The 24,615-nt window shown below is 44.1% G+C and overlaps 1 protein-coding gene across 2 annotated transcripts in view; it reads right to left on the bottom strand.

The window, feature by feature from the left end:
- Positions 1-223: 223 nt before the first annotated feature.
- RFTN2 (raftlin family member 2) overlaps positions 224-24,615 on the bottom strand; it is a 64,411-nt gene continuing 40,019 nt past the window's right edge. For both annotated transcript variants that reach the window (XM_090045172.1, XM_090045173.1), the window contains 2 exons: positions 13,284-13,362; positions 224-1,737 (listed from right to left, as the gene is read on the bottom strand). In XM_090045172.1, the coding sequence (XP_089901298.1) occupies positions 1,468-1,737; positions 13,284-13,362 (349 nt within the window). In that variant the 3' untranslated portion in view covers positions 224-1,467. The remainder of the gene's footprint in view (positions 1,738-13,283; positions 13,363-24,615) is intronic.

The raw sequence follows: 24,615 nt of genomic DNA, 5'->3' as shown, positions 1-24,615 counted from the left end.
AACAAGATAAGCTGCTTACAAAAGAGCACATCATAACTTATGCTTATAATGTCATTACACTTTGAATAATGTAATCACAGCTATCAACTTAGCACATTTTCCTTCTGCTGCCCTCCCTCCCTTCATCTGCTTCTCTTAATTTTTTTTGTATTCCTTATATAAATAGTAACTTTCTGGAGCCGTTGACTGACTGACATTACCCATCTGAAGAGCCTAACACTGATCAGAATAAAAAACACATTTTATTTAGTTATTTTATACACATGACTTTGTTCCAGAGGCCTTAATCATGCTAAATGAAATCAGACAGCATCTGAATCAAGCAATACTTCAATACAGCTACATAAAAACATTCTTATTATCACTACTTTCAGAAGAGCTACATCAGTGTTAGGCTTTTTTGATCCTGAAGCCACCAACTGCAATCCCCTGTTGATATCTCTGACTCAAAATTTTAATAATTACCTCTGTACTCAAATATGCTTGGGAACTCCATGATGAACATACGAATACATTTTATACAGTATATGTGTTTGGCTGAAAGAGAACTTGAGTGCCTTTGTATGCAGCCCCATTTCAAATTTTGTCTCCCCATGTGAGTGCTTCTTCACATATAAGCAGTATTACAGTGCACCCATAATCTTAGCGGCAATGTTCCTTATTCAGTATGCAGGATCTCTTCTTGAGGTACAAATAATTGCTTGGGAGCGAGTGATTTTTTTTTTTTTTTTTGCATAAAGTATCTTTGTGCTTGGATACTCTTTGGCTTGGTTGTAGATTGCCTTTCCTTGCTCCCCCCCATTTGAATTTGGACAAAAACAGAATATGCTCCCACTTCCCAGGCTTTTTCTGGTAAGAACATTACAAACCAGAATGTAACTTTCTCCATCAGGTACCAGTATTTCATGCTGTTCTTCATTAAGGTTGAAAGTCCCACATTTGACATTTCTGTTTTACAAGCTTCTGAATTTACAACAGGCAAACAAAGTGACTATTTCTATTAAAACAAAAAAGGAATAAAGTACTTAAATTTTTTTTTTTTTTTTTTTACTTTCCAATGTTGTTAGACCCCCTTAGAAAAATACAATTTTCCGCACATTTGTGGAAAATACTAAGATTTCCTATTGACACTGGCTTTTACTCAGCAAAAAGCACTGCTGATCTATATAATATTTTCTTGCCTGCTGTCAAAAGCATTATTGAAAATATCATTAATGAAGTTAGCAAAACACCAAGTAATAGAGCATCCCATTAAAGCAGACATAAAACCGAAGTATGTTGCAGTAGTAGTCTTACTACAAATAAGGTTTTGTTATGAGTGTAACTTGGCAGAAGTAAAAATATATAAGATATGAGCACGGAGGAAACCAGAGGATTATACAAATGCATATAAAGTAGTGTAGTAATCTCAGTTCTTACATTTGTGTTCATTATTTACAGGTCTCTCCAATGCAGTTACTTATTTGGTCACATACAAGTGACCTGAGTTACGCCATCTTCCTGCTCAAATTGTCCATCATCCAGTTCCTTTAGAACACCATCACTACTGCTGAACCCTGAGAAGCTTCCATACTGGGAAGATTCCTCCTTGATCCAGCATGATTTAGTAGGAGATAGATGAAACTCAACTGATGCATTTCCACTTTCTGCAGGGTGAGAAGTAGCTGTGTCTAATCCAATACTTCTGCTACAGACTTTGCTTTTCTCTTCACTTCTGCTCTGCCTTGCAGATTTCTTCTGAAATACAAGAGATGTTTAATATTGAGTTAAAAGGAGAACAGGCCAAAAACTAAGAAAGGCAGTTGAAAACAGGCCAAAAACTAAGAAAGGCAGATGAAAATATTGAGCAGAATTGAGCTCAGAACACACCTATGAAGGATCTCACTTGAGATGCCCTCCCAATTTGAAAATGAGTTACTGAAAACCATTCCCTGAGACTGATTTTTCAGCTGGGTGTGTATCCACATACAGATCATATTTCTTTAGCTTACTTATGAAAATGGCACAAAGAACAGTGTCAGAAACCTTACTAACATCAAAATTTATAATATCTATCCCTTCTTTTCATGCAGCAGGCCAGTTACCCTGTCAAAAAAGAAAATAGTTTGCTTTGACAATCTGTTTTTGAAAAACCCATCTTGGCTGCTTTTATCACTTTTCTGCTTTCTAGACACCTGTAAAATGATTATTTAATAATTTGTTCTAATACTTTGCTAGGGATAAAGTTAAGTCTATGGCTGTGTATAGAAGAAAAAAGAGGCATGTATGCATGACACTTTAAAATGGGCTAAATGCCCTTGCACTGCTTTAATGGTGTCAGTGTTTGCAAGCCTCGGCGGCGTATTGCACATTCATTCCAACTACTGTAGGAAATTCGGTGGAGTTTTAGTTTGCTGTCCCTACAGCCATGGAGTGAAGCACCTGGCTCTGTGCAGCTCCATGGCTCTGCAGGAAGCCCTGCAGGCAGCCTGGCAGCAGCCTGGGAAAGCAGGCTCCACCCAAGAAAAGTGAGAGCCTCATCTTCCCCCCCACCCCTGGAGCCTGCTTGCCTGCCTGAGCTGCATGGGGGCCCAGTGCTTCCCTCCATGGCTGAAGTGCCCCTTAGGACTGCCTGAGCCAGGTGCCTGTAGGTGGGTGCCACCTAGGTGGGGCATCGCTGCTAGAGGGAAGCACCAGCCCCTCCTGCAGCCCAGGGACCACTCTACCTGCTGGCAGCTCACCCTCCCCTCTCCTCTGGAAAGGCAGGTAAGGTGTGTGCATGACACAGGGGTTTAATCAGTCCTAAATTGAAGCGGTGGTTTTTAAAACCCAACGCTTCAATTTAGGGCCATCATTTCATCTACACACACCTTATAATTCCCTGGATCTTCCCTTTTCCTGGTTTTTAAAGATAAGAGGATGTGGGACTGAAGAACCTATGAGTACTCAAAAATAATCACAAAGAGTTTACAAATTTGTTCAGCTACTTCAATAAGTTCTTAAGTAAGAATGAATTTCATTGCACCCTGCTGACTAGAAAGCATTTATTTTCTTTCAGTATTCTTTAACCTGTTCTATCCATATCTAGAGTATGCCCTCTTGTCTCCCTCCAAGAAGTAATTTTAAATATCTGATCATAACCTTTTTGATGAAGACAAGCAAAGAACATACTGAATACTGCAGCTTTCTCTCTCTAATTTTGTATATGCTTTCTTTTCCCGTTTCGTAATATACCTCTATTTCCATTTTCTCTTCCTCTTAATATATAGAATAAAATAGAACCTTTCTTGTTGCCTTTTACGCCCTGCCAACTGAATCTCATCTTGCACTTTAGTCTTTTTGATTTCATCCCTACGTGCTTGTGGTTTCTGTTCACTCATAGGTATGTGTTCTTGGTTCTGCTTTTTATAGGATTCCTTTTCAATTTTCTGGCCATCGAAGATTTCCTACTGTAGTCACAATGGTCTCGTACACTGCTTTTTGTCTTCCATTTGCTCGGGAGGTTCCTCCATTAGGTATTTAATGTAGCACCTTTCAGAAAGTACCAGCTCTCCTGCATTTTTTTTACCCTTCAGATTATCTTCCCCAGAGACCCTATGTATCTGTCCTCCAAGTCGGTTGAAATTGGTTTCTCTGAAGTCCATTTTCATTAGGCTTCTGTGCCCATACTTACTTTCTCTTAGAATAGGGATTGTCACCCTTTTTTTAATAAGTGCACCCCTGTAGGGGGGGGGTGGCAAGTGGCCAGATGCTGAGTGGGGGTGTGGCGAGTGGTGGCAGTGCAGCATCTGTGTGGCCCTGCTCCTGAGGCAGTGGCATGGGCTGGTGGTGCTCTGTCCCTGCCCACCCATGTCCCCCCTGGGATCTTTCAAAGTTGACAACTCCTGTCTTAGAATAATAAATGCTCTCATTTCATAGAACCATAGATAAGCCCAGTGGTGGCAGCAGCTTCCATTTTTGAGCCACTTACAAAAATGCCCCACTCACTCACCCATCCTTACTTATACTACTGGGCTGTTACAGAAGTCACTGGGAAATATGACTGAGGGGGGGTTACAGACCCTGGAGAAAAAGAGAATCAGATTTTGCCTGCATTCTACAGCGAGGGGATGGGAAATCCTGTAGGAAGGAAAGAAAGGAAAAAATCCTTTGCAGTATTTTCCATCCCCTCACTGTGGTCTCTTCCCCTCCTCCCCCCAAAATGGTGTGTAGTTCAATGTCAGAACTTTATCAGAGAGAGGTAGTTGGCCATGTTAGTCTGAAGTCAGGCAGAAGGCAGGGTAGATGTGCACCTTACAGACTAACTAAATCAAAGATCAGAGCATAAGCTTTCATGAGCATGAACTCACTTCAACATATACTGCGAAAGGACATGCACAGAGCCTGTGCATGAACTGCCTGTGCATTTCCTTTTCTAGCATCTGGTGACGTCAGCATGGGCTCATGAAAGTTTATGATATATATATATCTCTCTCTCTCTGATTTAGTTAGAACTTTATCAGTCAGGCTTGTTTTTCTGAGTTATTCCAGTCTCCCTCTGAACCATGTGCTTAGAACAACAAATGTTACAGCTATTATATGGAGAAAAACATTTAAGACAATATCACCCTGTAAATCAAGCTGCCTTTGAAATACTACACCTTTTGAAACAAAGAAAACATGGTCCATGATTTCTTGCAATACTTGACCTTCCCATCACAAAGCCTGAGAAAAGGGAGAAAGAGAAGAATCTAGCTTTGGGGAAGAGGGTGGGGGGGGGTACACGTCTGTGCGTGTAGCATTTATGGAGCTGCAGTGCATATCTCCTAACATTTCCCCTAAGTGGAAGTACTAACTCACCTTAAGAACTGTGCCCTGTGTTGCTAGCTTCTGAGACGAGCAGACTATATAAACCAGTTGTGCTTTCTGGCCTTATGATCTCCAAGCATTAAGTCAAAGAGTCCTAGCTAAGTGGAACTGCCTCTTGGTAGGGCTTCTATATCCTTCATAATAAGTGAAATTAACAAAAAAAAAATCTTTTCCTGTGTTACCAGTCACACCTTAGAATACTAAACCTGAGAGAATTAAAAACCTTACTTTCTAGTATTAATGTCAGTGGAGCCCACTCTTACGATTTTATTCCAAGTAATTACAGTATTACTCAAAAACGTCACCTTTGTAAAATAAAACAAAAAGTGCATTGCTAGCTCCTTTGGTGGCAGAATTTTATTTGAAAAAGTTACTGCAGAAGGCTCCAACACCATAAATTAAATAAAAAAGAACCAATATTTATTATTTTTAAGCCAGTCTCGGAGTTTGTGGACTTGACTCATGATATTTAAATATTTTGGATTAATAATACTGATGCTGTTTATTTTCAAGCCAGACTGGACAATGAAACAAACTGGTCATTTTTCATTTCTGGCACTCATACTCTAATATTGTTACTGGGGTGTTTGAACTGCTGACACTTCAGCAAAATGTTTGGGCATTTTTATACATGCAAGCATCAAAACACCAGTCACTCTGAAAAGCACCCGGCACTGTGTTGTTGCTTGCAGTTGTATAAGTGGCAAAATGTGTCAGTACTGAAAAAATAGTGGTGGCACGCTTTTGAGCTAAAACACATAGAAGGTGTGCACGCATTTTGTCACTTATACAACTGCACATGCGCAGTGCAGTTCGCATAAGCTCATGTGCAGAGCAGACTCAATTAATCAAGTCTGCTCCAAAGCAGCAGCTCTCTAGTGTATCGCGGGAAAAAATGTATGTGTATAAATGTCCAAACAAAAGTTTCCATTAGATGTTTCTAAATTACAGTAATACTTAAAATACTATTTTTAACACAAAATTTGGGCCTAAAGAGTGCTTGAATAGCTACAGCTGCAATGTAATACACATTTCAGACATGTCAGCAGAAGAGAGACACAATAAGGAATAAAATAAAAATCAGCATCATGTTCAAACTGATGGTGGACTCCTATATTGAATACTTAGGGTCTTCTAAGAAAATAAAGGAGTATTTTTTTTTTGTCAGTGTTTAATACCTCATGAATATCAGATTATAACTAGCTCTTGAAGGGACCATTTTAATTAAAGAGTACCTGTTAATGGCTTCTACAGCAGAGGTTAAAAATAGAGAACATTTGAGATTTCAGTATTTGACTTTACATCTGAAGTATATCTACAAAGTACACCATAAGTGAGACACTACATTTGATAGGCAGAATTAATATTCATACAGATTTCATACCTTAAATGAGGCATGGGCAAAATACAGCCCGCAGGCCAGATCCGATCCTCTAGGCACTTTCATCCAGCCCACAGGCACCCACCAATGAATTGTACCCCGCCCAGCCCTTCCTCCCAGATATACACCCCCAACATACCGTACTGTGCTTTGCTCCTACACTTGTGCGGGGAAGGGCCTGGCCTAGCCAGCAGTAGCAGCCACCTCTGAGGGACCTGCTTGGCTTCCCTGGAATCCTGCTTGCTCCAGGCAGCAGGTAGGGAAGTGGCAGGGGTGGGAGGAGCTGCAGCTGGGTTGGGGCAGAATGGGGTTGGGGCTGGTGGCAGTGTGGAGCCTGAGCCTGGGAGGGGAGGTGGGGCGGCAGGAGCATCAAGCTTAGCCGGGCAGGGTATGGGTGGAAGGGAGGGTGGAGGAGGGCATGGGGAACCCCCACACCCTCCCCCACATGGCATGCAGCCCCTGTTGCCAGGAGCAGTAGGTGGGGGCACTCGTGCCCTGTGTAGGCACTGGTGCCCAGCAGTGCACGGCTCTAGCCAGCACTGTGTATAGGGGCTAGGAGCACAGCCTGCTCAGCCCTCCTCTATCCAGCCCTGTGTTGGAACTGGTTGCTTTCCCTGCCCCCTACTACACAGGTCCTAGGATTCTGCTGGAAGTGGAGGGGCGCCCCAGTCCCTGCTTCCCCGTGGAGTCCTGAAACCTGTGTGGCTGGGGGTGAGGAAGGCAGCCAGCTCCAGCACAGTGTTTCAAGCCCTGGTGCCACACGAGTGCAGGAGCTTCAGGCACACAGCAGAGAGCCTCCATGATAAAGGAGGGTCGGGCAGGTTGCAGTCCTTGCTCCCATGCTCAGCACTGGCCAGAGCTGTGCACCACTGGGCACCAGCACCTGCATGGGGGCAGCACGCCATGTGCAAGAGTGTGTAGGGGGTTCCCATAGCCCCCCACCCTCCTTCACAACCCACAAATGTCACACACCCTGCCCTCACAACCCTCCCACATATACACCCCTCAACATACTATATGCACCCCCTACACACAGCCACATCCCCTCACAAACCCATCATACAGGCCCCCCCACAACCCCTCATACACACACCCCCACCTCCAACCATACCCCTCTACACACAATATACACGAGTAAGGCTTTATTTTTCAGTTATTATGGAGGTTCAGTTAGATAACTTATAGCTTATGACTTTTGCATTTTTAGTCATATGTAAGATTTAGGGGAAAAGTCATATTGGGCACCTATACATGTGCTCCAACACATTCTGATTAGAATGCAACAGAGCAGACTTGATTAATCTTGGGTACCACTCTAAAACACTTGCAGCGTCTCATGTATTCAGCTTCCTGTGTTTCAGAATGGTGGAGAGGGTGCTTTAACTAAAGCTTGTTTGATGAGAGAGCCGCTGTAATTAAAATGCCCCCCTTCTGCAGCATGTGTAAAAATGCCCTTTGTTTTTGAGAATAAGGGGAAAATACAATTCTGCTAAACACTCCAGCTTTACTAACCACTTACTTATCCCACATAGAAATTACCTCAATGCACTGAGATTTCCTGTTAGAGAAATAAAACATTAATCAGTGCTAGATGAGGAATATTTATTTAGATATTGAGTTCTTTTATGTCTTAAATATAATGATCCTGTATGCAAGTAAGTAGATACAAATCGGCTATTCCTTATTTATAGAATTCCAATACATTAATACTTAAGACAACGGTTTCAGATTACGATGAAATTAAAAAATTGCTAAAAAATATCCTAGCCATATGTCTCTATAACTCAAAGGATGCAAAGTTCATCCAACTGATGACCACTACAAGATTCAGGCATTCAAAAAGGCTGAGGCAGAATCGATCTAAATCAGTGGTTCTCAACCTTTTTCCAACTGGGACCCATTTCCAAAGATTCATGGTCTGTCCCGACTGACACCCCTCTGGCTCTGCTGGTGCATGACCCAAAGTCCCTGCTCTTCCCCCCATGCTGATGTCCCTTACTCCCCCTGGGGCTGCTGTGCCACACCAGCCAGCCTGATCACAGCACATTCTGCCTCCTGAGCAGCGCCTCCCGGCTACCCTGCCCCTGTGAGCATCCAGCCTAGCCTTGTAGCTCTCCCCCATCCCCTTTCACCCACCACTCTGCCCTGCCAGTCTCCATGCTTTCCCAGGATCAGCATTTTTCTACCCGCAGTTCATGACCCTCTGAAATCTTCTTGCATATTTGGGTCGTGACCCCCAGGTTGAGAAATGCTGATCTAAGTTACATGGTTTTCTGTAAGCAGCATAGTTTAGAGCAGAAGCAAACTGAACACACATTCTCCCTTTGGTGTGGGGGACAAATCTTAGACTGGGTTCTGCCATTTTTAAACCAGTCTGTATACTGAACTTCCGTTCAAGTTATGGGTAAAGACCAGTTTTGTGTGCTGAACTTCTGTTCTATTACAGGCATAGGCTAGTTTCCAACTGCTTACATTGTAAGTGTAATGTCTCTACCTGGCCTAAGTGATAGAATTTAAATAAGATGGGCACAAATATTTTCTGCTTTCAACTTTAAAGAAAGTTAAAAGATTTCTCAGTCCCATAGGCTGATTATTTTTACAGAACCATAGTTTGATTGTAATCTCTTGGTATGGATCCTGATTTAAATTCCTCTGTAAAGTGCCATATGTGAATGATTGATTTACAATAATGATACAACAACAAATAATTAGTAGTGGTGTGGCTAACACGTTATAAACATGCAGAAAAGACAAGGTCCATGCAAGAGGAGTTTCCAAACCAAGTGAGACACAATACAAAAAAAGTGGGGAGGAGAGGGAGTGTGTGAAAAGCAAGCATCAGAACTCACACGGTCGGGATTGTTAACTGTTGGCCCTAACATCTTGTTAGTTCCAAACCCATATTTAAAAAATTGTAATATAAGATAAAACTTGAAGATTATGAAGTCAGGCATGAACATACAGTAAACACAGGATTTGAAGGATAACTAAAGATGCTTAGTGCATTGGGAGAAGGAAACTATTCCACGTGCAGAGACAAAGTAAAAGAAGCTGTAAAGTTACAAACAAAAAGGGGTGCATGGCTTGTGATGTAGGCAAAGGATATTGTTGTTCAGCAGGGGTGTCCAACCTTTTTGAATGTGGGGCCGGATCACAAACTTTTTATCACCCAATGGGCTGGCGGGCCATATTCAAAGACCTCACAGGAAGAGGTATCACATCAGGAAGTGATGGCACGTGACCTTTGACACAAATGAAGTTGCAGGAAGTGACAATGAAATGGGTCTGGAAATGTGCCTAGGGAAGTTGTGGTTTTCAAAAAGTATGTATGTTTGGTACGGCTTAGGAACAGGACATCATTTTTCTGTGCAGGGGGTTGGACTAGATTAGCAGCAGACTACCTGCAGGCCACATGTGGCCCACAAAAGGCCAGGATGTCGCCCACAGACATGGGGTCCGCAAGCAGTTAATATATAGGGCGTGGGCCTGGGCAGCCACTCTCCCACTGCTGTGCAAGGGGGAAAGGCCTGTGGGGCGGGGAGGAGTGGTCCATGTCCTGCAAATGTAGCCTGCGTGGCTGAGGATGGGGGTCTGCATGCTGCTGGAGCAGCCCGTGCAGTGAGGGGGTCCTAGGGGCCCACCCCCACAGCGTGCAACACATGCTGGTGTCATCTGGGGCCCACAGCCTCACCAGATCTGAACAGCCCTGGACTAGCTTATCCTTGAGATCCTTTACTAACTTGATCATGGTCATTGTGGTTAATCAAATAGAAATTGTAGGCATATACTGCAGATACACGGAAGAGATCTCAAGGATAAGCTAGTCCAGGGCTGTTCAGATCTGGTGAGGCTGTGGACCCCAGATGACACCAGCATGTGTTGCACAGGCTGCACACTGTGGGGGTGGGCCCCTAGGACCCCTTCACTGCACGGGCTGCTCCAGCAGCATGCAGACCCCCATCCTCAGCCATGCAGGCTACACTAGCAGGACCTGAACCACCAAGGAGGCGGCTGGAAGTAGAGCACCTCTGGGCCGGGCTCCTCCTGCCTCCCGCCTAGCCCAGCACACCCTGCAGCCCCGGCCTGGCCCCAAGGCACCCCCAGCTCCATGCGGGAACTTACCTGCCTCTGTCCACCACGCATGTGGGCAGGGCGTGGGCCATGCTGCAGCTCCCCTGGCTATGCGCTGGGGGCAAGGGGCAGAGCCAGACAAGAAGCTGCATGTGCTGTCCCCAGCTCGTCTAATCAGGTGCAGCTGGGGCAGCCCCATGCCACGCAGCCCTTGGGGCAGTGGTGGCAGGACCCGGATCACTGATGAGCCCGGCCCCGTGGGTGTAAGCAACTCCCCTCTCCTCACTACTGGCTGGGACTCGTGGGCTGACCCTGCCCGCCTTGCCTTGCTGCTGTGGTGGTGGCTCTGTGGCGGCTCTACGCTTTGTGGTGGTGGTGGTGGCTCCACACTCTGTGGCAGTGGCTCCGCCACGGCTCCGCGCTGGGCAGCGGCGGATCCGCCGCGGCTCTGCACTCAGCGGCGGCAGTGGCTCTGCCACAGCTCCATGCTCAACAGCGGCTGCGTGCTCCGCCACAGGCCAGATAAAATGGCTTGGCGGGCTGCATGGCGGCCCGTGGGCCATATGTTGGACAAGCCTGTTGTACAGTCCTGAAGGCAAAGACAAAGATTTCAAACGTAATAAGTAACGAGTGCAGACATATGGATGAGGAGAATATGATATGGTTAGAGATGTGAAAAAGAAATAACATTTTACTTGTGCATGTTTAATACATCAGAAAGAAGAGGGATAAGAAGCAGTAAAAGGTATGAGAAGAAACTATGCTAATTTAGACAAGAACTAAGCAGGGAATAACCCATGAAGGAACTGGGAACATTAGATTTCAGAAATTTTGTGAAGAAAGATGTAGAAGATGTGCCAATATTTTTGGGTGTGAGGAGAGAAAGTTATAGAATGATCATATATGATATCAAATTATGATCTTGAATGACTGGGTGGCTGGAACCATCAACCAGAAGAGAATCACAAAAAATTGTTTTGAAAGTATTATTTATGAAGTTGCTAAATTGGGGCCAGGTACAGATGAAATATCTGTATGCAAGGCTGTGAACAGGAGATCAGTTGAAGAAACAAAGCTAGATAGAGGAAAGGCTGACTGGCTATTGAAGGCTAGGAAAAAAAAAAAAAGGGAAAATTCAAGGTGGGAAATTTACTAAGCTGTTCAGCAAAGGAGATTTCATCAATTAACTCTGACCCACCTGGCCCACTATGCAGATGGCAGAGTTTAATGTAGCACATAAAAACAAATGTTTAGGTGACTGTGCCTCTAGACAAAGTGTGGTGACCACCAGCTGTTTCATATTCAATCTGCCATCACACAGCTATTCCTAAAGGGGAATTACCCAAATGGAACAAGGAGCAGCTGAGGTCCAACAGCTGCTGAAGCTATTTTGGGCAAATTTTTGTTTGTGGTAACAGACAGTATTTTGTCAAACAGCTAACCCACAGAGTATGCTATCACTTGCACAAATTCAGAGACTATTATCCTCAACGGATGAAAATCAACTCTTCTGGAGGTCAGAATTGTAATTTCTCACATGGAACATCCAAAGAATGTATATGCGTGCTCTACATTATAAGCCTTGATTAATTCTGGAAACAATGTTTTCAGCCTAAATAAGTGGTTTGGGGTAGGGGTGCACCAATAGAGATTTTTGGGGCCAATACCAATAGCCGATATTTAAGGAGGCATATCAGCCAATACTGATCTGATTTCCGATACAGCTGCGTGAAGCTGGTAAGTCCGGTGTGGTAGAAGGGAAGTGGGGAGGGAAAGGGCATGGGTGGGGCAGATCAGCCCCCCCCAGTGAGGGAGGGGGCAGGGGCAGGCACTGCCCAGGTGGGGTGGGGGAGGAGGGCTGGAGCCACGGCTCGTAGTGGAGAGGCAGTTCCTGCTGCTGCTTGCATCCTAAGAGGGCATGGGGGGTTGTCCCCCAGATGTGCGCAGGGCAGGGCAGGGCAGGCTGCAGTTGGGGCTACACAGGGCTTTTCATAGTGGGGGCTGGGCTTGGAGCGGGTACTGGCAGTGCTGGGAGGATGCTGCATCCACCCCAAATTTTGCCGCTGCTTTGCCGCTGCTCCACTCCCAGTGCTGCCGCCACCAGCCACCTGGCGCTGCCCTGGCTCTTCCAGGCACATGGGTTGAGCCAGGGCTGTACTAGGTGGCTGGCAGTGGTGGCAGCACTGGGAGCAGTGGTGAAATTTGGAGTGGATGCAGTATCCTCACAGTGCCGCTGACATCCACTCTGAGCCCAACCCCTGCTGAGAAGAGCCCTGTGCAGCCCTGGCTGCAGCCCACCCCACCCTGTGCAGATCTGGGGGGCACACAGTTCCCTTCCTGCCTTCCTGGGGTGCAAGCAGTGGTGGGATCCTCCTCCTCTCCCCACTGCCACATGCCACAGCTCCAGCCTCCCCACCTGGGGAGTGCTTGCCCCCTGCCTCACCATGGGGAGCATTGATCTGCCTCCCTCTGCCTGTTCTTTCTCCCCTCCCCTTCTACCACACTGGACGTAGCAGCTGCCGGCTGTGCTCCTCACTGCCTGAATGCTGTGCTGCATGCAGCATGGGCATTTATAGACCAAATTAATCTGCCTCATTGGGCCGATATCCGATATGGCCAGTTTTCTTTACATTGGTACCAAACTGATATCAGATCAATGTATCAGTGCACTTCTAGTTGGGGTATGGGTAAGCTGCTATTTTCAAGCAATTAATCTTCTTGCTTAATAACTATATTGTTGAAAACATTGAGACAAGATGTAAATCAGGCACGAAAAAGATCCTCTAGCTGATATTGAACTATGTGCTAAAGTCCTCTGGAAACTTGCATTAGTTTTACAGTAGAAAGATTCATGTTATCACTCTTGAGTTTGATGTCTAGTTTGCTTCTGCATGCAGTTCAACTCATTACCTAGAACTATTGATACAAAAAATTACTCAGAATCCAGTAACCTCTGTCTATATTCAGTTATCTGCTTGTACTGACTCTGTATACCTTTACTCACCTCCGGTGTTTGGATGGTTGAATTCCACATAACAGGTCTCTGAAGAAAAACAACTTGTTTTGTGGCCAGATTTCCTTCACTACAAATTAAGAGAGAAAGATTTAGCAATTTAGAAGCAATCATATTCATTTGGTTCTTTCAGGCTGGAAGTTTTTTGATAATTTCTGCTAAAGTAACTCAGTTGTTTCTGAGACAGATCTTGGGAAACCAGATATTGTTTTGCCCATGTTGAAAAATTCTTACAGCCTGTACTGAACATTTGCCATTCCCTCACAGCTCCTACTTTTTAACTGTAAGGAACCTGGTCCCTTAACTGAGAAATTGTACTCAGACCATATATTGGAACAGGAATTCAAAATTAAGTAAGGAGCATACTGTTGTCAGAGACATGCTTTTTAGGGCACTTACAGACACACAGCTCCCCAGTCTAACTAGTGGCACTTCACAGGAAGTGCCGTGAATTACTCCGACCCCCTTGACCCAACAGACATTCGCTATTGGGTCAGAAGGGTGGGGGATCAAGCTCTGCTTTGGGGCTTATCCAGCCAAGGAGCTGCATGTCTGCAGCTTCTCTCCCCTGAACCGTTCCCAACCGCCAGTTACAGTGCTATTTGCATGATGGAAAGGGGGACAGGAGGGAGCTCTGCCTGGGGTGTGCTCAGCCTGCTTCGAAGTGGGTCAGGTGGATTGGAGCCCCCCTGAGGTGGGGACTTCCAATCTACCCATCCTCCCTCTAGCGCAGGCTGCACAAAGCCCATACTGAGCTTCCTCCCCTTCTTTCTCTCTCTCCTCCCATTGTGCAGACAGCACTGGGGGCAGGGCTGCGCTGCATAAGTTTAGCCATCTGATCAAGCAGAAGTTAAGGGCATGCTGCTTTGGAGCATCTTCATCTGAACCTTCATATAATAAGGGTTAATTTGTCATGTAATTGAGGACTTTTAAAGTGCTCTGCAGTTGTGCTCTTATGTAAGGGTATGGCTATAGAGTGCTTTCGCACGATAAATGTAACTTCTGTCTGCGCCCTTAATTGCCTCCATGAAATCCCAAGATCTCCTGAAAGTTACAGTTCCCACATGTTCAGCGGAGACTATTAGAGTCTGTCAGCATCACACTCCATTCTGTACAGCTTCTATGCATCAGCTGTGATAAGCATCAGCCATCTGCAGAGGACAACTGAATGCAGGGGTAAAGTAGGAGTTTCCTTACTTTACTCCTTGTGGCTGCTAAGGATATCTGTTACCAGAACTGATAGTAAGAAGATGCTCTGTTTTATGATATAAATATTTCCTCTCTTGGCAATTTGGCAGTGACAAGGAAGCTACTTGATTTGAAAGAATGCAGACATCTAATGGAGCAGAGTGGTTAGTCACGGTAGAGAGGAGGAAATAGGAAAAGAGAGCAAGTAGGAACAGGGACAGAGTCTGCAAATAAGCAAGCACTTGCCCCCCTAGACCTTGGAATTAAACTCAGAATTCCTGATTTTACACTCTTGTGCTGTTCAGGATATTACTATTAAACCCACTAACAAAATATTTGGTTCATTACCCTCTAGTGGCTGATCTACATAGAACAGGCTAATAATTCTGCCAGCTATTCAATTGGCTTAGGAGGCAGAAGTCTGTACAAACATGGGCCATCTTAATTCTGGCATTTCTTATTGTTTGCGCTCTTGACTTATCAACCCTAACATTCCATTAAAGCAGTTTTTGCAAAATAGACACATACATTTATATCAACCTAAACACATTTTGTGTGTGAGATTGTGAAAACCTTTACTTTTTCTTTGGAGGGAACTTAGTTGTCATTAACCTTTATACTTTATTGAATATTCAGATTTTGTCATTTGTTTTTTATCCCTGTGATATTCTCCAAATAAGCCATCATCATGATCTGAGTTTCATTTAGAATAGTTCAGAAAATTGAGTCCTTTTGAAATTTTCAGGAGTGCTTAGCAGACAGTTGGCAGGGGTTGCTCTGAGACTGATATTGGCTGAGCAACAATTGCTACTAGGTAGAAAAGATCTTTGATGTAGTTGCTATTATGAACCAGTAAGTTCTTCTGAAGAGAAAACAAAAAACATCACTATCAGTTTCTAAAAATACATGGTGACCACCCAATTCAGAATCCTATTACTTATTGAGATAATTACTGTATATCTAATTCTGTAATCACTTATTAGCATGACCATAATTCCAAGCCTGAAGGCAAAAATAAAACTACTTCTCAATTAGAATTGAGCTAATTTAATTTTTTAAAACAGAAAAGTAGTTTTATTTTTTCAGAATGAAATATTAACAAAAACACAATTGTGTTGTTTTCAGAACAGTGTCCAGATAAACCATTCAACTATAATTCATTTAAAATGTGTATCTCAAGATTAATTCCAGCTGTATCTTCCGATCCTTAATAGGCTCATACCTCTAAGTCACTCAAGTGCTTTTTTACTAAATACATTTAGTATTGATGAAAGATGCCAGATGGACCATCACAGTCTGGTTCCCTTTATTAAATCACAGAACAGGTGCAGCCAAACTGCTAGAAATGAAAATTTCCCTGCTCTTTGTCCTGCCATTATACATAAATACTGTTCAGAAAAGTCTATCTGCATGATGAGAGTTAGGTGATTCTCTTTGTTTTTATACACAGTGCTATACTGGTTCATGTTCAGTAAGAAAACCTTAATTAAGGCCAAATTACCACTAATATTTTGAGAAATGGATAGGACCTCTAGGTAATGCTGGTGCCACTATGAATAGGCCTTTCCTGACCAAATTCACAGATTCAGCAAGTCCTCAGATTACCATTATGGCTCTTTGTTTACATTACAATGAATAGAAAACTTTGAAAACAGTATTTTTGGTTGATGACTAAGAGGTATTTCCTAACAGCAACAGGATAGCAAACTGAAGCAGTAGCTTTGTGGATGCTTAATAGGTCTACTTGGCACATAAGGTAGGATCGCAGACTGTGTATAAATGCCAAAAAAGGCAGTTACATGCCTGGGGAACTGTTATGTGGGTATATAAACTGAAATATGATTCTGCCATTAAGCCACAATAAAATAATGACACAGTTAATTTCTGATGTGGGAAATGCCTTGGAGGGAGACCTTTACATAGGGAGAAAAAAGGAAGAGGAAGAGGAAGGAAATAAGCTACAAAAGAAAGGAGGAAAATAAGAGAAACAGAAACAATGCACAAATAAAGAGTCAGAAAAAATGCCCAAATATATTTTTTGCTTGTACACCTTTTGAGAACTACAGTGAACTGAATAAAATTCTTGGCTTTTTTTGCAAAAAATTGGGCAGTGTGAAAAACATGATAATGTGGGAAAGTACAGGAAGGCTATTTTTAAAAATTAAATATGACTGATATTGCCTCAAAAGTTATATGCTCTTGCATTGGTGGGGTGGCAACCACTTGAAAAATGCATAGCCCAATTATTGCCAACTTAATTTTGTATTCAAATGGCAGATTATGACACTTAATTTAGATAAACAGTTCAAAGTAAGGCTTCAGTCATACAAAAGAATCCAATTGCAAAATCATAGTCTTAGGACGTAAGGATTCAGATGACTCTAGTATTTTTAAAATCATCAGTTACAAAGCATAATACTACATATATTTTGCAGGATCAAAATAATTACTGCATAAAGAAAGTGTATTGAAATATTTGGGGGTTGAATGCAATTGCTAATGCAAAAGTGGGAGGATGAGTTGATAATGTAACAAAGAAGAAGGAGGCTACCCAGGGCCATGGCCCTGGGCACTGATGCTGGGGGAACACAAGAATGGCAGCAGCTGAGCTGCCAGCCCAGCTGCTGGCATGCTCCTAGCATGCCACTGGCAGCACAATTCCTGAACCCTGTGCATGCCCGCCAACCAGGGCACTGAAGCTCAGTTACACCTCTGGAGTAAGTAGTAAAATAGGAGGAAAGAATTACAGCCTTATTTAAAATAGCCACTGGCAAATAATACGGGCCATTTCAAACTGCTTTAAGTTTGCCATTTCCTAAATGAGAATAAAATCATTCTATTATGTATGATATTTCTGGAAAAATGTTAGAATTGGGTGTATTTATACGTTTCAATCTGGGCAACTCACATTCTTATTGGAAACTCGAGGCTAACAGCTATAGACGCAAGTTTCATAGAAGGACCAGATACACAGGTGCTGATAAAGAAATTTAAAATATTGTTGCTACAAATTCAACCTAAGCAAAGATATTTAGGCTATGACTGGATCCTTAAAGTCTCTCCTGACCACCAGTCCAACTCAGTAGTGGCTACTTTGCCACTGCAAATCTTCCTTGGATGGGGAAAAATACTAGTCCCAGCCTGGAGTCTTGTGGGGGAGCCATAACTCCCTGGAAGAGACAAGGCTAGCAGTTTCTATGCTAACGTCGCCTCTTTGTATAACTGGTCTGGGAGTTGCTCAGATTCATTATCTGCTTACATGAAGAGAAGCAGTGAAAATAGCAGCCCATGTGTCTGACAAAGTTTTTCATGTAAATTGGTTTGGGAGCTTCCTGGCTCTATTACTTTCCTATGGCAGGGAAATAATACCTCTTCCTTTTTTCTCAGAGTCCTTTCCCCTCCTGCTTACATGCCTATTAACAATGAATGCCAGTTAACTACCCCTCTCTGATGACAGAGGTAGTAATCCTCTCTAATTAGCAGGATGAACAGTTTCTCTAGCCTGGAGAAAGCTCTCTTTTGCTTCATGTTGGGTATATACCCTTTTATACAGGAATAGAAAACAATGTTAGATTTTAAAATGTTTAAACTCAAATCAAGAAGAGAGGGGATGCTGAATGCTGCATAGAGAGTAAGCAAACTAACAATTTTTCAAGTCTAACCTTATTAAAATGCTGCACACGACAAAATGACCATGGGCTTAATTCACAATAGAACTGAATGATAGTGGTATTTCCACAGAATTTAAATTAGAAAAAGGAAAATGCATAAAACAAGCTATTTCACAGCTTTCCTCTCATACTCACATCCCCTCTTCTCTTCATGGGCTGATGTATTATGAGAGCTTAAGTAATTAGTGATAATACACTAATTACAGTGAATTCAATATTTTGCACTGTATTTTCTTGTTTGTTTTCTTATGCAGACAGTCTGTCCTGAAATCATCAGTGAGGGGAAATAAAGGTCATTGCAAAGTAAGGCTACTGAAAACATTGCAAGGGAGATATTTTTCCTGTGCCTTTTGGGAGAGAAAGCAGCTGAAGAGGTGAAGAACAACAGAGACTCTTTTGTCAACTGTACTGGCAATTTGTCTGTCTGTTCATGGTGTGTGGGCAATAAAATTTGTTCTCTTTATTATACATGATTGTTAAATCAGTCCTTTTAAAACAATTATCTCACTTTTAACCAGCTAGGGTTGCCACCAGCCCTGATTTTGAAGCGTCTGCTTTTCATGCTTGAATATTGTGCATCTTGGTGACATTGCCATGCAAGGCATTTAAAGTATTTAACATACAAGACCTTACAGTCTTGCCTACTTGTATTAAATTCCAGGTGCTTGTATTTCTGAACATAACGGTGTATCTTTAGGAGGTAAGCATCATTCATACTTCCTAGGAATTATCAAGTGTTTAAGAATGTTGGTCTTTTTGTTTTCAACAGGAACACTCACATTGTCCAGGCAGTCTGTTAAAGAGAAAATTCTTTAAAACCAATTGCCCATCAAGAATGACAGGGGGCGGGGTGAGGGAGTAGGCAGGGACAGAACCCGTGCCCCTCCCTGCTGGCTGGGCCCACTCCCCCCCCTACCACTGCAGCGGTGGGGGGAGGGGAGAACTGGGCCCAAGGCCAATGCTGGGGAGAAGCCAGCCTGCTGTGGGGGGGGGGGGGGGGGGGGGGGGGGGGGGGAGCAGTGGGAGTGGCCAACCTGGTGGCGGCAGGGGAGAGGGAGGAGCGGGCTTGAAGCCGATGGGGGGGAATGTGGGAGAGGAACAGACCCGGACCCAAGTGGGGGAGGAGGCTTGCTCCTCCCTTCCCCCAGCTGCTGCCGCATTGGGCCATGTCGGGCTGGACCTGGTGCTCTTCTTCACCGCTGCAGCAGGCCCACTTCTCCCCTGGCTTGGGCTCAGGTCTCCTGCCCCACCGTGTCAGGCCCAGGCCCACTCCTCCCCTGCCCCCCGCTGCTCCCACATTGGGTTGGGTCTGCTGCTCCCCCTCCACCACCATGGCAGGCTGGCTTCTCCACCCCTCCTCGAGCCCGATCCCCCCTCACACTCCCCACATCAGACCCAGGCCAGGGCCCGCTCCTCCCCCACCTCCCCTCACTGCCACCCTGCCGCTGCATCAGCCCAGGCCTGCTTTGCCTCCCCCACTGTGGTGGGCCCGCTCCCCTGCTTCCACTTGGAATCTGGGACCACTCCCCTGTTCTCCATCGTGGAAACAGGGGGAGGGGGCAGGAGTCACGCAGGCCCACTCCTCCGTTCCCCGCTGCCACGGCCAGCTCAATTGAAGGGAGGAGGGGCAGGCTGAGGTCAGCGCTGGTGGCCTTGCCCCCCCCCGTGGCATCCCAACCCCGTTCTCCCCTCCCGCACAGCCCCCGCTGCCGTTACCTCCAAGGAGCAAAGGGGTGGGGGGTGCGAGGCCAGCTCCGGTGGCCTTGCTCCCACCTCCATTCCATAGATTTCATCGATATTAGGGGCTGGAAGGGACCTCATCAGATCGAGTTCAGCCCTGCCGTCATAGGCAGGAAGTCAGCTGGGAATCAAGTGACCCCAGCAAGAAATACATCCACGTGTTTTTTTAAAGAGTCCCGAGTAGGTGCTTGCATTACCTCTGGAGGGAGGCTGGCTGTTCCATACCCTGGACACTTGCACCATAAAGAACTTTTTTCTTCTGTCTATTCTAAATTGGCCTTCCTGGAGTTTATGGTCATTAGACCTTGTTATTCCTTGGGGAGCTCTGGTGAACAGCTGTTCTCCCAGGTCCTGATGCATCCCTGTTATATAATTGTAGGCTGTCACCAAGTCCCTCTTGAGCCTTCTCTTCTTCAGATTGAAGAGTCCCAAGTCCCTCAGCCTCTCCTTGTATGGCCTTCTCTCCAGGCCTTGGATCATATGAATGGCTCTCTCAAGCTTCTCCACATCCTTCCTGAAGTGGGAGGCCCAATACTGGATGTAGTACTCCAGCTGCAGCCTTGCTAGGGCCAAGTAAAGTGGGAGGATGACTTCCATGGTTTTGCTTGAGACGCACTGGTGGATGCACACCAGTTTGCCACAGCATCGCGTTGGTGGCTCATATTCACCTTGTGGTCGATCAAGACCCCCAAGTCCCTTTAGGTCGTGGTGGTAGCAAGCGCAGCACTGCCAAGCCTGTAAGTATGCTGAGAGTTCTTCCTACTGAGGTGCTGCACCTTACATTTCTCTACATTGAAGCCCATCAAGTTTTGGTTTGCCCACCTTAAGAGCATGTCCAAATTGGCCTGTATCTCCAGCTTGTCCTGCAGTATGACCACCCTATCCCATAGCTGATATAACCCGCAAACTTGGCCAGTTAGCACCTGACTCCTGAATCCAGATTGTTAATGAAAATGTTAGAGAGTACTGGACCAAGTACTGAGCCCTGAGGGACTCCACTGGTCACCCTACGCCATGTTGACTCGCTCCCGTCAACTAGTACTCTTTGGGTCCAACCCTATAGCCAGTTCCCTAGCCATCAGACTGTATGATGATCAAGGCCACAGTTCCCCAGCTTAACCATGAGGACATCATGGGGAATTAAGTCAAAGCCTTTCTTGAAATCCAGATATGACATCCATGTCATCTCCCTTGTCCAGGGCACATGTGCCCTGGTCATAGAAGGAGATAAGGCTGGTCAGGCAAGACCTGCCAGTCACAAAGCCATGTTGGCTGACATTCAGATGCCTGCCTTCTGGCACCACCTGCAGGGAGCAGGGCAGTGGGGGAGGGGGGAAAGGCCAGCGCTGCTGGCCTTTCCCCCCTCCCCCGCTCCATCCCCCATGTTCCCACCATTATGGCGGCAGGCTGCCACCTGTCCAAGTGCTTCTTCATGCTCTGATTGGCTGTTTGTTAGCCAGTCAGAACACAAATAAAGCATTATGGACAGGCAGACAGACTTAGGCTTTTATAATATTAGGATGCTGAGGGAGAACTATAATTCTAGAGGCTGAGAACTTTCTAGAGGACACCTGTACCTATGATAACACTAGATATTAAGAGAAAAATTTTGCCAAAAATTTTAACCAGAAAGAAGAGAGAGACTAAATCTCATCTTTATACTTTCATCTCTATATTTTATCCCAGACTTTCTGTCTGGAAAATGCCTTCTTGTATTTCAGGGTTTTTGTAATAGAATTTTTTTTTTTTAATAAAGAGGTCACAAACTGTTAACGCCTTTTATGTCATACTGAAAAGTATCACAAATCTCAACTATATTTTTTCTCGCCTTTAGCAAATCTCAACAGACCATTTAAACCAGGGGGCGGGCAATTATTTCGGGCAGAGGCGCTGCTTACTGAGTTTTGGCAAGCCATTGAGGGCCACATGACAGGCAGCCCAGGGCAGATTAATATTAATTTTCTAATTTTTTTAGGGGCCCCACAGGCTGGATAGAATGGCTTGGCAGGCCAGATACAGCCCACAGGCCACATTTTGCCCACCCCTGATTTAAACTCTTGCTAATAGGACAAACTGCCCAGTTCAGTATCTATCTGGAATATTATAAAAAGTCTCACCATGTATTCGTTTTCTCATGCTTCTCTCAGTTACATCCCATGAAACAACAGGACTGATTTTAGCCAGTAGTAACAGGAACGTAAGTAACTAGTTCTGTGTGGTAAGCCCTACACAGAACTATCATAGTTTTTCAAATACCACTGCACAAATGCATAGTTCATTTTCAGCAGTGGTGTCCATGCTCTTTTGTATTTTGTAATAGCAAGGACCACTATTTTTAAGGAAATGTTTCCTGCCTGCTGTGTAACTTACCCCATGAAATGGGGAGTTAGAAGAAACAGCAGGCTCATTAGACTGCCGTTCATTGCCTATACCTGATTTAAACAGTAATCCATAAACTACTACTATTCTGCCCTTACAGATTTTATCTAGTAAAGCAAAAAGAGCCACTGTAAAATAGAAAAGCTGTAAACATTTCCATCATTTTGTTGTACAATTTAGTGTGTCTGACATGCTGACTCTGATCAGAATCACATGAAACAGCAAAGAGTAAACATTTAACATGTGACAGATTACATTTAACATGCAAGCAATCATGATCCCATTCACCTGGGAGAGGATCAGGCCTTTAATGTCAGGTTTGAAAAGTCATACCTCTACAAAGACATGCAACAGTATGCTGATGGTTGAGATAGGATGCTAGAGGATCCAGGATAATGGAGAGAAAAAATATTGTGTGATTAATTTGAAGTGGAGTAAAAGAAGAAAATAGAAAACATGTAATAAGAGGATTACAATTAATAATAGGGAACAAATTTTGCTATTAACATTTAAAATTTCATTAGGAATTATTTTACACATGGCAACTTTGTTTATGGGTATTGCAATGCATTTGACAGAACTTCTAGTACTCTATTAAACACTTCTCAGATTGTTGTTAGTTTGAAGAAGATAAAAATGCTAACTGTGAAGGCTTTTCACAAAGTGGTCTATTGGATGCAGTTTCTGAAACTTGTTAATATTCCATCAGGGTTCTGGGGTCAGAGTGCAAAGTCTGGGAGGAGAACAGCTGTTAGCCTGCATAAAATGCTTTTCTGTATTCAGACTTTTAACTTGCATTCTTAGGATAATCTACTAAATTCTTAGGATAATCTACTAACACAAATGATGGCATAATTCTACAACTGGTAGACTACGCAGGAATTTCCTCTATTCCCCACCCCGCCAATGCTGATTTCAAAGCCTGGAAACAGGAGTAGGCAAAAATATTTTACTACTCAGACCCATAATACAATACATTCTTCTTTTCAGAATGTCATTGATTCTGAAACACAGAATGTTTTAAAAACAAATCTGATAATCACTTCATCCTAATTAGATTCTGCTTACATAAAAAAAGATATTTTATCAATGGATATGTTATACCTGCTTCCCATCCTTAACCATTACAATGCAACAGTTATTAGAGGCAAGGATTTCTTTGAGTGATATCCCAATGTGGCAGTTGGTCTAATAAAAGATACCACCTAAAGAAACCCTTGCCTCTTGCATCATTCCTGGACCCTCATAGCTACATCACTCTAAACACACTAAGGGTGCATATACACGTACGGTTTAATGAGCATTGGCCTATTAGGCCTGCGCGGAGTAGCTAGCATTTGCTTCAGAATTGGCCAATTTGGGGGGTGGTGACTTGATTCGGCAATTTGAATCACTGTAACCGAATTGATTCGGCCGAATCTGATTTGGAGATTCAGATGCTGCCAAATCAGCTGAATCTCTGAATCAAACAGGCCCCATCCCCCACTTGGTCTCCCAGTTCCACCAATGGCTGCCCCATCCGGTCCCAGCATCCTGGGTCTTTTTAAAAAAAAAAAAAAATTAAAAAAAAAAAAAAAAAAAAAAAAAAAAGCCCTGCAATCACCAGCTGCTGCCAGGCGGGGGGCAATACCCAGTACCCCATGCTGTGTGGGGGGGGGCTCTGCCTCGAGCCCCCATCCCCCACCTGCTCTTCCAATGCATGTTAAAATAGGTGCATGGGGCATTTACACACATACATTTTTGTGCAGGGACGTGTCAGAGATCTGAGCTGATGTGCACTGTGCTGCAGTGCATGCAGTTGTATAAGTGGCAAAATGCACGTTAGTGCACAGGAAATGGTGGCAGTGAGCTTTTGAACTAAAGTACCTCCAATGTGTTTTAGTTCAAAAGTGCACCATTGACATTTTCTCAGCACTGACGCGCATTTGCCACTTATACAATTGCATGAGCTGCAGTGCCAGGCGCTTTTCAAAGCACCCGCTGCTGCAGCGCGTGCAGGTGTACAAATGCCCATGCACATTTTTTAATGTGCATTACCCTAAAGCTCATTAATGAATATGTAGATGCACCCATAATGCCCAACAATTTAGGGCAGGAGACAATTACATTATTTAGGAGAAGATTTTTTTTTATACAGGGAACATGCAGCTATCTAGGTTCAGATGTGTCCAATATGCAATTTTCTCCTTTTCTGTAACCACAACTAGTAATGGGAGTTTAATTTTATGTCTTATTTAAAAGATATTAAACCTTCAAGGGGTGTGCCCACTTATATAGTAGGCTAGGATACCAGGTTGTTAGTAGTTTAGAGGAAAGGGTACTATCAATAGCACTTCCTGCAGCAT

This window comes from Crocodylus siamensis, chromosome 4, assembly GCF_052110815.1.
Source record: "Crocodylus siamensis isolate JL-2025a chromosome 4, ASM5211081v1, whole genome shotgun sequence".
Lineage (NCBI taxonomy): Eukaryota > Metazoa > Chordata > Crocodylia > Crocodylidae > Crocodylus > Crocodylus siamensis.
Note: the sequence above shows the minus strand (reverse complement) of the source record. Positions and strands in the feature narration are given on the sequence as shown.